General features: G+C 45.9%; 1 protein-coding gene across 4 annotated transcripts in view; it reads right to left on the reverse strand.

The window, feature by feature from the left end:
- PHIP (PHIP subunit of CUL4-Ring ligase complex) overlaps positions 1-13477 on the reverse strand; it is a 1862070-nt gene that overhangs the window by 867657 nt on the left and 980936 nt on the right. For all 4 annotated transcript variants that reach the window (XM_085610989.1, XM_085610988.1, XM_085610991.1 and 1 more), the window contains exon 25: positions 88-195. In XM_085610989.1, the coding sequence (XP_085467115.1) occupies positions 88-195 (108 nt within the window). The remainder of the gene's footprint in view (positions 1-87; positions 196-13477) is intronic.

Genomic DNA, 13477 nt, shown 5'->3' on the forward strand with positions numbered 1-13477 from the left:
CAAAAGAATGACAGGACCCCACTTAAAGGGCTGTTCAACGCTTTTTTGTGACAGTTAAAAGAAACAATAGAATAAAAGGATCATTACCCGCAAATCTATTTTATGCCATGGTTGCTTCTTGCTGTTTATCCTATATATTTTGTTCTTCTTGGCCATTTCAACATATGCTTCATGGCCTTGTCTGAAATAGTAAACCTAGAAAAAAACATATGACTGAATCAATAAAGAGGCTAGATGCTAATGCACGCCAATGAAAAAAATGAAAATAATCTAAATAACTCTTGGACCATTTCAATCAGTTTGGAGTTCACCACTGGCACCAAATCTGACAGAATATACAAAGCTTAGCTGTTCATTTGTTCAAGCAGGACAGTTAACAGGTGGAGGGTAGAGGGTGGGGCGCAGAAGAAAACTGTATGCACAAATATGACATGGTTTAACATTAGGACGCTTTTACTCAATCAATCGATTCTTGCTTTATTTCGATTATAGTTGCAAATCATAAAAGTATACAATAATATAATCATACAATGAGATACCAATCCTAAAAACAGGATTATTTACAAGTTAAAAAAAGTGATAAAAAATCCCCCTCACCTATTATATGGAGACTACGAGGGATTAAAAAAGAGCAACTAGTTAATCCTTGATTTAAAAAGTTCATAAATGACATAGCGAGTCCATTAAAAACGAAAAGACATAAAATTGCATATTCACAATGACATATTAATCTAAATTCTTGCGGTATTTAACAATAGATTTCAAATAATTGACTACTACAAATACCAGGTGCTCTCCCTCCAACAACTGTAAAAGAGTAAAGCTGGACGACATTGTCTAAAACCAGTGCGCCTCAGGATCGGAATAAGCCATTTTTTCCTTGGTCCCGTGTAAAATTTACAAAAAAGAATGGTGTGCAAGGTCGATTGTTGGGAAATTTGATCACAGGAACAGACAGGGAGATTTTTAGCCCAGTTATTTCGTACTGGGAATGTGACCATTCGATGGAAGAAATTCATTCTAAATCTTACCAATAGGTAACGCTCATAGCTTGTATTATTAAGGGTGAGGTACAGCTGTAATGTGGGCACCAGCTGAATCATTAGAGAGCGAGTGACAGAGGGTTTGGCAATTTCATTCATCAGTCTTAGTTCCTCCAGATGGGCGAGGGCTTTATTTTTTAGAGCCTTCCTCGTAACCTCACATATAGAGGAGGGGTTGTGAAAATATTTATCCCAGCCCAAATCATGGAGAAAGCTTGCTATGTACCGGAGCCACCTAGACCTATGAACGTTATCCATTGAAAGACAGTCAGACAGGATAGACTGGGAGAGGGTTGCCTTGTCGGAGGACCAGATCTTACGCCATAATAAGAGTGGTTCAACTTTGGCTTGGTCAGACACGTGAACAAGGCCCAGCTCTGTATGGCAGGCAAAGATACCCGCACTCACAGGGACTGCGAGAATGAACCTCACAAACGAGTTTTCCACTTTCTGAATGCTGTCTATTGTCACAAAACCCCAAAGGACCGCCCCATACAAAGCCACAGATAGACATTTTGCTTTATAAATCATGATAATTTCAGAGGGAGCTCTATTTCCCAACTTCCTGGTAAAATTAATAAGGGCTGTGGTTGTTCTTAGAAAAAGAAGTTTTCTTATTTCTACGGCCGATTTCCATGATAGTTTATAATCTATAGTAATGCCTAAATAAGAGTATTTTTCCGTAATAGCTATTTTTTGTTGATCCAAATAAATACCCCTCATTTTGCTAATGCTTTTTTGGCCAGGACATGCCCTCATGACAAAGGTTTTACTAATATTTATCTTAAGGTCAAGGCCCGCCATAAATGTGGAGTATCTATTCAAACTCTTTTGCAGTTCACGGGGGGTACGGGCTAAAATGACGGTATCATCTGCGTAGAGAAGTGCAGGTATAGGACGATTGTTCACCATTGGGAGGTCCTGGGATCCCTTGATCATCTCTCTTTCCAGACCTTTTGTGTACAGTGTAACAAGAAGAGGGGCCAGGACACATCCTTGCCTAACCCCTTTTTCTACTGGAAAGGCTTCCGTCAACTCCCCCCCCACCCCATAGCGCACTCTTGCAGTGGCATTTGCATAGAGTTCCCTGATAAAATTGATCAAGTTCGATGGAGCCCCCATATCAGCCAATAAAGCCCAAAGCTTAGAATGGGAAACACAGTCAAATGCGGCTGATAAATCCACATAGACCATATAGAAGTCTCCTCCTTTAACATAGACGTACTTGTCTATTAAAAGTGAAAGATTTAGGGCCTGTTCGAACGTCCCCAGGCCCTGGCGAAACCCGTACTGCAAGTCTGAAATAATCCTGCCATCATCCGCCCAGACTTGTAGTTGCTCTAAAATGACTCGACCCACCGCCTTTCCCAGGGAGTCTAAAAGAGAGATTGGACGATAGCAGGTTACTGACTCACGGTCACCTTTTTTAAAAATAGGAACCAGTACGGATTTTGATCAAGAAGGTAGTAGACCTATATAACAGGACGGATTAAAGACTCTGGTTAAAAGGGGAGTCCAGAGGTCCATTTGATTTTTAAATTGATCGATAGGTACACCATCTGGTCCCGGTGCCTTTCCGTTTTTACTTGCACTCAGGGCCAGGGCGATTTGGTCCAATGAAAACTGTAGGTCAATGGGATAAATACTATCTAGATCGTTCCGAGAGTTAGAGTTCTGGAGGGTTAAATCCATCGGATTAGTTGACTCCATACCAACTGAGAAAATCTTGGAAAAATGAAGAACCCATTCCTTTTCTTCTATTGCTAGATCTAATTTAGGTTGATGAGCATTATCATTGAGGAAAGGAGACTTGACCACTTGCCAAAAAGCAGCCGAGTTTCTTTGGGAGCAAGTTTGGTGCAATTGGTCCCAGAGTTGGTTTTTTAGTTCTTTTTTCCTGAGTTTTAATGCAAAGTTATAAGCTTTTCTTAAAGCTGTTATCTCATATGGCACCCTAACCGATTTTCTCAATGCAGCTTTTAGATTTGAGTAAGCGACCGTACAGTCATGGTTGAACCAGCCCTTCTTTTTTTGTTTATGCTTTACTTTTAGCCACAGGGCCTCATTGATTGCTTTGACAATCAGTTCAAAACTTGAAATGACTTCTGTATGGGTTGTATCTAAATTAAGACATTTCATAATGGGGGAATTAGCCCTCACAATCACTTGTTTTGTTATCTCCGTGGGGTCTTACTTTCCCCCATTTAAGGGCATAACCATTTAATCTGCTAAATGCCAGATTATTTTGTGATAAGATGGAGCCCAACCCACGCTTCAATTTGGAAGTCAATGAGAGGGAAATACTGAGGGGATAATGGTCACTTAGAGGGATTGTATGTCTATTAAATCCTGCATCTAATGTCCTCACACTATTTGAAACCAAAATGTAATCTATTGTTGTTAAACATCCCCTACCGTGAAAAGTAGGAGCCAATGTTAGATTCTTATCGTTCTGGGTATTTACCTGGGACAGGTCCAACTCGAACAAGGTTTCATTTAGATGATTACCTAAGATGGAATGTCTAAAGTGTGGGATGGGACTTCCAAGTTCGTCCAGAATATCACAAGTGTTGTTATTTCTTGTGGTCGAACATGGTCCCAAGTTAAAGTCCCCCCCCCCCCCAAACAATTACCTCTTCGTTTAAGGACTTCCTTATACTAGTTTTTAATATGGTCCGGATCAGGGATACCACACTGATTGCCTCAGGGTCAGAAAGATTATTATGAAAATTCACTATAAGGAAGCTGTCCCTATTATTTAGAATCAATCTAAGAATCTGAAAATTTAAATCTAGATTTATAGCGACTACTTCCTTTAGATTAAGGAGGTTTGAAACGTAAATTGTTAAGCCTCCTTTCGGTCTACCTGAGGCGGAAGGTAAAGCTGGTGAAAAATAGGTTTTAAAACCTTCCATGTGTACCACATCAATGGTACAAGTCTCTTGAAGTGCTATAATGTCAAATTTAGAACTAAACTCCCTCCATATGTCATTTCCGACTTTCGATCGCTGGCCTGCTATGTTCCAGAATAGTGCTACAATTCGAAGATTACTCTTCTCTCCTATACATTCCTGTACATCTAGTGCAGGTTCAATAATAGGGTTAGAATTTGAATCTCGCTCTAGAACCGGAATAGAATCGGCCTGATTTAGGGCTATGGTCTTACCTAATAGGTCAGTAGATATGAGCTGGGACTGCTTAGATCTTGAGTTAAAAACATAGGAAGGATGCAGGATTTTATTAGAGTTTACTTCTGAACATATAGAAGGGACCTTTTGAGGACTATCAACTGCTTCTTCTTTAGTTCCCCGAGACTTAAGTCAGTCCACACCTTCCAGCCCTGATAATGGTGCATAGCGATTGTAGAGGGGTAAGAATTAGTCATCCTGATGGAAAGGTACAGACCCAAGGTGATCCTGAGTTATTGAACGGGATCTAAAACGACGTTCCTGATGCTGGAATGAAGGCCTTAAGTGATTATTCTGATATTGAATTAGGGGGGCAAGACAGTCAGCCTGAGGGCGAAATTGCAAACCATAATAGTAATTCTTATTTTGGGGTAGGGGCCCACAGATGTCGTTCTGATATCGACATGAGTAATTATAATAATTTCTCTTGCCTAAGAGAAAAGACCTGGGACAACCCTCCGGATGTTGAGGTAAATGGGTGACACGATCAGCTTGATAATTAAATGGGGGTCTAGAGTGACCATCATGAAATTGAATTAAAGGTCTGATACAATCATCCTGGTATTGAGATAGTAAGTTCAAATTACTCTCATTAGTCGGGACTACTCTAGGATAAAAATAAGGCAATTCAAATGCTTTAATGGTGTTAGAAGAATTCAAAGGAAACCAATTAAGGATGTATCTAACTGCCCTTTTGTCTCGAAAAGGAATTATTATAATATCCCCCATAATATCTTTTTACCTATGTCCCAGCCAAGGAAGACGCCTAACATGTAGGATTTCTCCATTTATGTCTGGAGGAAGTGGACGATTCAGCCTAAGCCAAAATATAACCTTGTTTTTTAGCTGGCTATAGTCTTCTCTTTTACCGTCCTTTAGGGGAGGAACACCCGTAAGGACCACCACAAGAGGAACTGCTTCCGAAGGCAGATCTACATTATGGGTTGAAGGGACAAATGTCCTTACAGGGTCATCGCTGTCACTTCGATTTTGGGGAATTTGTTGAGGATGTAATTTCCCGCCCACCTCCACCTCTTTTTCTTTAAATGTCACACTTAAGGAAGATTTTTGGCGGGGCATTAGATTCTCAATTTTCGATTTTGTCCGACTCGTTGCTTTTGCTCCCTTTTGGTCAGTAATATTTAAGTCCGATGCAGTGGTTGAAAGCACTGATACAGACTTTAATCGGTCCTTAGTTCCCTCCTTAATCTCCCCGATTATCTGTTCTAAGTTCCCCAAATGCAGGACAATTGTTTTTAGTCTTTCTAGTATTGGTAAAATGAAAGATCTAATCATTTTTTCAATATTTCCCAATAAATGGATATCTGGGATTTCAACTGCTGGGGAATGTGAAGAAACAGCCAGTGGAGATAATAAAGATGTTTTTGATAAGGAGGTCTTGGGATTATCAGACTTAGTTAATTTGACCTTGTCTCTCTTTGGACCACTTCCCCTCTTTTTCCTTTTTTTGGATGGTGGACCTTGTAATCGTGAGGTCTTTGGAGTACTAATGGTTTTCTTTACAACCTGTACAGATGGCAACGGTACATCTAATAAGGCGTCTGATTCAAAGATTGCGTCACTAGAGAAAGAAGATAGAGTTGTAATTGGGTCTTTGTTTAGCTCGGGTGGAGGGGTGGTGTCTCGAAAGAGTAAAGGTATGTTGTTGCTAAAAGACACATCATAGGTCTCGATTTCGCGGGGGGTACTGGATTGCGGTGACATAACTAGCTGCGAGAAACCCAGGGATAAGGATTTGTTTTTTACAGCTTCAACAGAGCGACGTCAGCCCGTCGCTCGTCAAGAGCAATATCCCTGTCAATTCCAGTGGGTACCCTAATAACGTAGTTATCTAGTGTCCCTCGGTTGACAGCTCCTCCCACTGTCGATGTCTCTTTGGAAACGGGCAGTGTCATGGTGCGTACTACGGGCGATATAATCGAGGAATCACAATGAAAATCAACAATCAGAGAATAGTTAGAAAAGTAGAAATTTACAACCAGCAGTCAATGTAGAGTCTTAAGCAGATCAGCTTACTGTGTGCGTTATCGAGTAGTTCATACTCCGCAGAAGTTCACAGGTGCAGATGTAAAAAGGGGGGGCCCAGCCCAGCCTCCTTGTGCCTCTGTGGGCCACAGAGGGCCCAACCTTTGCCCGGGCTTAGCCCGGCGCGGTCCCGCGAGGTGGTGGCTCAGCTGTAATTTATGCGCCTCCAGGCGCGAGACTGCGGGATGCGGCTTCCTGTTCCGCCGCTAGGGATGCTGGGAGACGTGGTCCCCCCTCCACACGGCGGCCGCGTTAGAATGGCGGCGGTGGGAGGGAGACAGGCAGCAGCCGTGGAAGTATGGTCAGGGAGATGCGGGTAGGGTGTCGCCTCAAACTGTGTCAGCCTTCAGGAAAACAAGACTCGCCCGCTTTTACTCAAAAGCAATTAGAATTTTAAAAAAAAGGTGAAGAAAGGTGGGTTGTGCAAACATTCAAGTTCAGCATTTGTTACTATCTTCCTAGAAGGGTTCAAGGAATCTTTAAACTGAGCTCTAATAAAATCAACAAGTTAGGTACGATGCGATCAAAATCATGTGGTTTGCATATTTTCCGACCCTAAATATTGCATTTATAGTTAAAGGTATGGAGGGGAAACATGAAATAGGCACTACGCAGTCTTCCCAGTGATGCTTTCGGAGGAAACTCTAACCAACGTATGGGAAAAGAAATTATTTCTGATGGATTCAACAAGTCAGCCAAAATGCTTAGATAAAATCCTTCACAGGCACCACACTTGGGCTGAATTAATTAATCCTTTGTCACCACACTTGGTGGGGGCCACAGGAGTTATAGGACAGTCACACAGATCCACTTCAAGTGACATATCAACTATACACATAGCACTCATACGCAGGTGACACCAGTTCCTCCCATATGGTATGTGTCCCGACATAGGCAAAGGATGGAGCCAAAAGAAAAACACTGCATATTAACCAAGAATAGAGTTGGAAGAGTAGAAAGGAATCGGCATAAGCACCTGTGTCCAACACTATGAATTTAATCTAAGGCAAGTAACTTAGTCTTCTAATGGGTATATGCTCCCACAAATTAATCCACCCAGCAGTATATAGTAGGAAGTTAGAGGATCTAACTCCCTTTAGAGTGAGAAGGATTGCAGGACTGCTCTATCAAATTGAGACTGCTCTTATTTGTATGAAACCATTCAGTAGAGCTTAGTGAAACAGTGCACCTTAGACAATCAGCACAACTGCATATTGTCTAACCAGATAACTGAGATTACCAAAGCAAATCAAGATGTTATCATACTCTGAAAGAGAAAGATCTGCAAATATAATGGCTGAAGACCCGTTGAGGGATCCAGTTGGTGCTGACAGACGAGTTACCTTCGGTGACGATGTATCTGGTAGAGACACAGTCTAGCAGCAGATTCCGAACTTAGAATATCCCCAGGCGTCAGACTGGATCCGGTAAACTTTCCGCAGCACCAACTCTGCGCGCCGGGGCGGCTCCGCCCCGACATTGTCCACGGACGTGAGGGCAGCGGAGCCATATATGCCCCTCCCGACGCGCTGTCAGTTTTCGTTGGAGAAACTTTTCCCCGCCACAACGTGAGCCACCACTAAAAACTGTGATATTATGGGAACAGAGTGCAAAAAAAATGAAAAAGCAAAAGAAATCGAATGGTGAAAAACAGCACCTTAAAGGACAGTACCAGGCATTGTATACTGAAATTAGTGAAGTGAAGAGCAGAGCACTGCTCTGAGAAGCAACACCACAAAAGCAAAGGCTAAACCACCCCCACAAGTAGATAAAGTATCATGGCAGAGGACAGAAAGTCTGCAACAACAAAACAGAATCGTGAAGGACAAGTCCGGAACACATGAGCAAGGACAATTCACTATAGGACGGCACCAGAAAGGGACGTAGTATCCCTAGTAATAGACAGAGGCAGAGCTAGAAGGCTTGAAACCAATGGACTGCAGGGGAGGTAGGAGACCTTAAGGCAATTGAGAAAGGGATAGCAGCGGGGTAGGGAAACATGAGTAGATTCCACAATGGACAACACAGCTAGAAGGGATGCCAAAGGCACATAACCCATGAGCATACCGCCCGATTACGAGAATGGGCGGAGTAGCGCAAGCAAACAGAATGAAGCATTCCGTGTAGGAGTGAAGTGAAAGACGTCACCCCGCAGAAGATCAGCCACCGGAGGAAGGCGAATGCAGGAAGCCCAACCTGAATAGGTCCTCGCAGTACGGGGAGGCGGGCAGGCGTTGAGGAATCTGCGGCTAGACTGTCTCTAACCAGATACATCGTTACCGAAGGTAAGTAACTTGTCCATCTGATAGAGACATCTAGCCGCAGATTATTTAACTTAGAATAGATAACAAAGCCATACCGATAGTGGAGGCGGGTCTGCGACTGAACCCCACCAAGTTCCCGAGAGAATGTAGCCGTCATCAAGGTGACAATACACAGTGGGAACTGCAAGCCAGCGCAGTCACACCCACCCATGAAGCTCTGAAAGAGCGGAAAACAATGGGAGGCAAAGGCACTACAAGCTGTTAAATAACAGCTCGAAAACCCCCGTATGTATACCGGGTTGAGAGAAGGAAGCCTAAACCAAGAAATGTTGAGGCGGAGGTGAGAGTTCATGGCTTCGTAAAGAAGAGGACTGAGCCAAGGGTCCCATGGATCCAAAGGATCCAATGTGTGGACTGAATTAAAACCCAGAGAAATAACTGTTATGACAGCAGCGCATACTGGTCCAGTATCAAAAACAGTGAAAAAAGCAGTCGAACCCGCACCAGCCAAGATAAATGGGGCAGCATTGGCAGAATGCCGACTCCTGGCCAGGAAGTGATGGTAGTACCAGAAATACAAGACACTCCAGCACGCAGCCTCTCCTTCACAAGACATGTGAGAGGGCGGATGGCAAGAATCATAAGTACCCAAAACAGGACTACAGTAGAATGATATACATGTGGAAGACAGGAATACACACAGCATGCCGTGTGGATGTAAGAACCACACAAAGCATAGAAAATAAAGTCCTGTAAGGTGGCGTGAGCAGCCCATAGGTGAAAGATGCATCAGCAGGGTAGGCAACTGGTAAAAAAAAGGGAGGGGGGGGGGGGGGCGGGATATCTGGCAAGCTGGACACCGACAGAAGAGCTCGCAGGACTAACAGACCGGGGCGAAGACCATGGAAACAACAGGAAGGAATGTTGCCGGCACGACTTTGCTGTGTGAAGAGCACAGAGCAGAAATAGATTAAGAAAACATACATGCAATACAACGTGTCACCTGATCAAATACTGGATGATCGTGAAAAGTACCAAGAGGTATATGGAAGCAGAAGTGGACAGGACCACGTCCGGAGATGCAAGCGACACCCGTCACTGGCCCGGGAGGAGCCACGGTCCCCCGCTAGACAGATGAGGAGATGGAGCAAGGCACGATAATGAAATAATGAGAACCCACCTAAAGGCCCAAGGACCCAAGAAATGAGTATCCTGAAGACAACACCCTCCTTGAGAGTGTTACAGCAGGAACCCAATAGAAAACACCGGTGCGGAAGCAACAAGGAATGTTCAGCCAGTTCCATATGGAAAGTGCCCAGAGAATGAGGGCATAAGGCAGTGTACATCAAAGACGTACGCAGCAAAGCCCCCACCTTTAAAGACAAGCCCAATTAAGGCCTGAGTACAGAAGCGGTAATGCTAACACCCTATAACAGTAGACATACTAGGGTGTACTCCAAATTGGCGCCAGCACCAATAAACGTGCCGCCCATCGGCTTTTTCTGGGCGCAAAACAATGACAGTGCGTCATCCGTGAAAGAACTGTTCCCAAACTGAACAGAACAAGGGCCCCAAAAGGCAGTGGTTGGCAAAAGAAAGCAGCCATCACGGACAAGAGGAGCTCTATGATGCTGAAAAAAGGGGCCTTGGTAGGGCAGGCGAAGCATAGGCTGCATGGCACGGAACCCATACTGAGGCATAGAATATACTACAGGAAACAGGAGCCTACTGTAACCGAAGATGCAATAGAGAAATATTACCGTTAAGATCGCAGAACATTAGAGAAGATGGACAGCCTGACCCATAGAAGGATGCCTGCGAGGAATACTTCATAGGAGAGTACCAAGGCTAAGCTAACCACTGAATAGCCAGCAAATAACCTACATAGGGTAAATTTCAACTCCTGCGCGGGGAGCCCTCTTGGGCAAAGTACACAGTCAGAGGGCCGAAATGAAGACAGAACCAGCCGCCCGGCCGTATTGAAGGCAAACTGAAATGGCGGAACAACCGCCTACATTAACGGGGTACAATGCATAGAACCCGGAATATCTTTAAAAACCAAAACAACAAGGCCACATCGCCTATACAGAAGATAAGGACACTCTAATGCAGAAAGTCGATCGTTACGGTAGTCCCGACATGAGGCGGGACACCGCTGAATCTGCGTGGCTATCGAAAAGTTCCACGCCATTGAATGGTACATCTCTAGGAGCATCCCGAACATTGTCTGGGAAACGACTGTCGCGCAGCCATGCATGGCGCCGCAAACATACAGACCGAGCAAGAGCTCTACCCATAGAGTCAGTGGCATCAAGATAAGACCTTAGGGAAAGCTGTGCCATTCCCCGGCCATCATGAAGAAGACTATGTAAATCTGGCCGTTGTCCTTCAGGTAGAGAAGGCAGAAGAGCCTCGACGAAGTCCCAAAGGGCAAAGGAAGCGAGCGCGTACATGCAAGACTTATTCAATGCACGGATGCTCCCAAAAAGCCGTTGACCACATGCGTCCCACCACCTAAACTCCCTGGTGGGAGATAACAACGGCAAAGCGGAGGAAGACTGCAAGTCAAAAGCCGCTTCAACAACCAGACCCTGAGCCCTAGGGTGAAGGGATAGGCAGTGGATCACCCGGGGCAGGACGGTGTCTACAAGCAATGACCCGATCAACAGGGTCACCAGTGGAGGGCCTCACCCACGTGCCAAGCAGGACATCAAATAAAGAACCCCCAAGGAGTATCAAAGGCTCTACCTCAATAGGCTCCATGTGGAGAAGATCAAGTAAAGGATCAGAAGGCAAGTAAAGGGGCTGAAAGCAAAGAGTAGCTGCCGCCCTGTGAATAGCTTGTGCGTAGGCAGCACTAGCCTCAGTCGCTATTCTGGGAGGCAATATCAAACTGTCAGTAGGAGAGGGTTGGAGACTAACCCGCCCACTAGACAGTAGAAGAAGAGGAGCCCGAGGAAGGTCTGAAAGCCACATCACACTAGGTACCTGCACCATGGGGCACAGAGGCGACCTCGGACCCGGAGAGTCCAATGGGACGCAAACCTCTTGCAGACGAAGAGGCATAGGCGCCAGCACCAGTGTCGACTGACGACGCGTGGGAGTCGCATCAACATCCGAGAAGTCCAGAGCATTATCCTCATACAAAGGCGCAGGCATCGACATCAGTACCGGTGTCGACTGACGCTGAGTGGGAGTCGAACCGACGTTGACGACTTCCAGAGGGGACCCTGCCGGGGCACGGCCAACGACGATCCCACCGCAATAGGCAGAGAGGAACGACGCCGACAGGGCGTTGAGCCAGCCGCCGCCTCCGACATCAGCGCAGGAAGCCGCGTAGGGCTGTGCGGTGACCGGGTGGGCTGGACGGCCAACTGGGAGGGCCCTCTGGGCCATGTCCCGTCGGCATTGTGTCGACTCCGGAATCGGAGTGGACGCACACGGCCGGCACCGAGGACGAATCCGTCGGCGAGAATCCGACACGAGTGTCTTCCACCTCTTTGGGACCCGAAGGCGCACCAGGGAGAGGGGGTGACCCAAAGAAAGACTGGAGGGCCTTCGAATAAGCCTCCATTCGGGTCCTCGTCGCTCCGACTCCCGGAAAGGGAGGGTATATAGGAGACGACTGCCGGACGCCGGTGTCTGTCAAGGAGCGAGAGGAACGGGCCCCAGCGTCACGCGTACGTGCGGAAGATCTCCGCGACTTACGCTTGTGCTTACCCACCTCAGAACGACGTCCGCAGGAACGACCTCGGGAATGGCCCCGATCCTGAGAGGGAGAACGTGGATGCGAAGGTGCCGGACCGGACATCTGTGCGGCCAGCAATTTCATACGATGCTCCCTCAAGGACTTGAGTTTCATTCGTTGACAGGCATCGCACTCTTAGGAGTCATGGTGCACTCCCAGGCACCTCATACAGACGGCGTGTTGGTCCGTGACAGACATCTGGTGCGCACAGGATTCAAGTCTTGAAGCCCGAAGGCATTGCACACTGTTCCGTGACGAGAAGGCGTCAAAAAAGGCCAAAACAAAACAGGCCAAGGAACCGCTGGTTTTCCAGGAACCGCTTTGGGACATGGAAAAGAAGAAAACTGACGTCAGCACGCCGGGAGGGGCATATATGGCTCTGCTGACGCCAAGTCCATGGACGACATCAGGGCGGAGCCGTGCGGCGCCGCCCCCTGGCACACAGACGTGCTGCAGCAGAAAGTTTTCCGGATCCAGTCTGACGCCTGGGGATATTCGAAGTTATGGAATCTGCGGCTAGATGTCTCTATCAGATATTTGCTTTCTTGTAGCTTTTGCAGGATGGGATAGAAAGATGGAATGGAAATTATTTCAGGTATATGTCATTCTGTGGTACCTTTTTGCAAAAAGGATGGTTTCATACTAAGAATAAGCTTTTGGTTAAAAAATACTCTTATAGGGGAGCAAGACCAATAATGTTTAGCCTATGGAAAATGTGAATACTAGATTAAAATACCACTGTCACCAAAGAATGTTGAGGGTTTGTGGGAATTCCCTTTTGATGCACTGACTCATTGTCAGTGAAATTGCTCTCCCCCCCTCGCAGCTCCACCATCAAGTGAGGCCTTCCCCCAATGCCGTGCACTCTCAAGTGCTGGTGTTCGAGGCCCTCCTCCACCCGCAGGTTTTACCTGCACCTCATCCCTGGTGGTCCAGTGGACCTCTGTCTCCTTTCTCTCGCTCCGCTCTTTCTCTCAGTTTTCACTTGTTTTTCAGATTTCAATCTCCTCCTTTTACTCTCATGTGTCTTTCCTCCGTTTTCACTCGTTTTTTACTGATTTAATCTTCCCATCTCACTCAAATTCTGTGTCTTTACCCCCTTTTCTTGCACTTTTCGCTGCCTCATTTTCACTCCTTCCTCTCTTTTTGCCTTTCTGACCTTTTTCCCCAGCTGCCCCTCCCCCCAGC

Source organism: Triturus cristatus, chromosome 6 (genome assembly GCF_964204655.1).
Source record: "Triturus cristatus chromosome 6, aTriCri1.1, whole genome shotgun sequence".
Classification (NCBI taxonomy): Eukaryota; Metazoa; Chordata; class Amphibia; order Caudata; family Salamandridae; genus Triturus; species Triturus cristatus.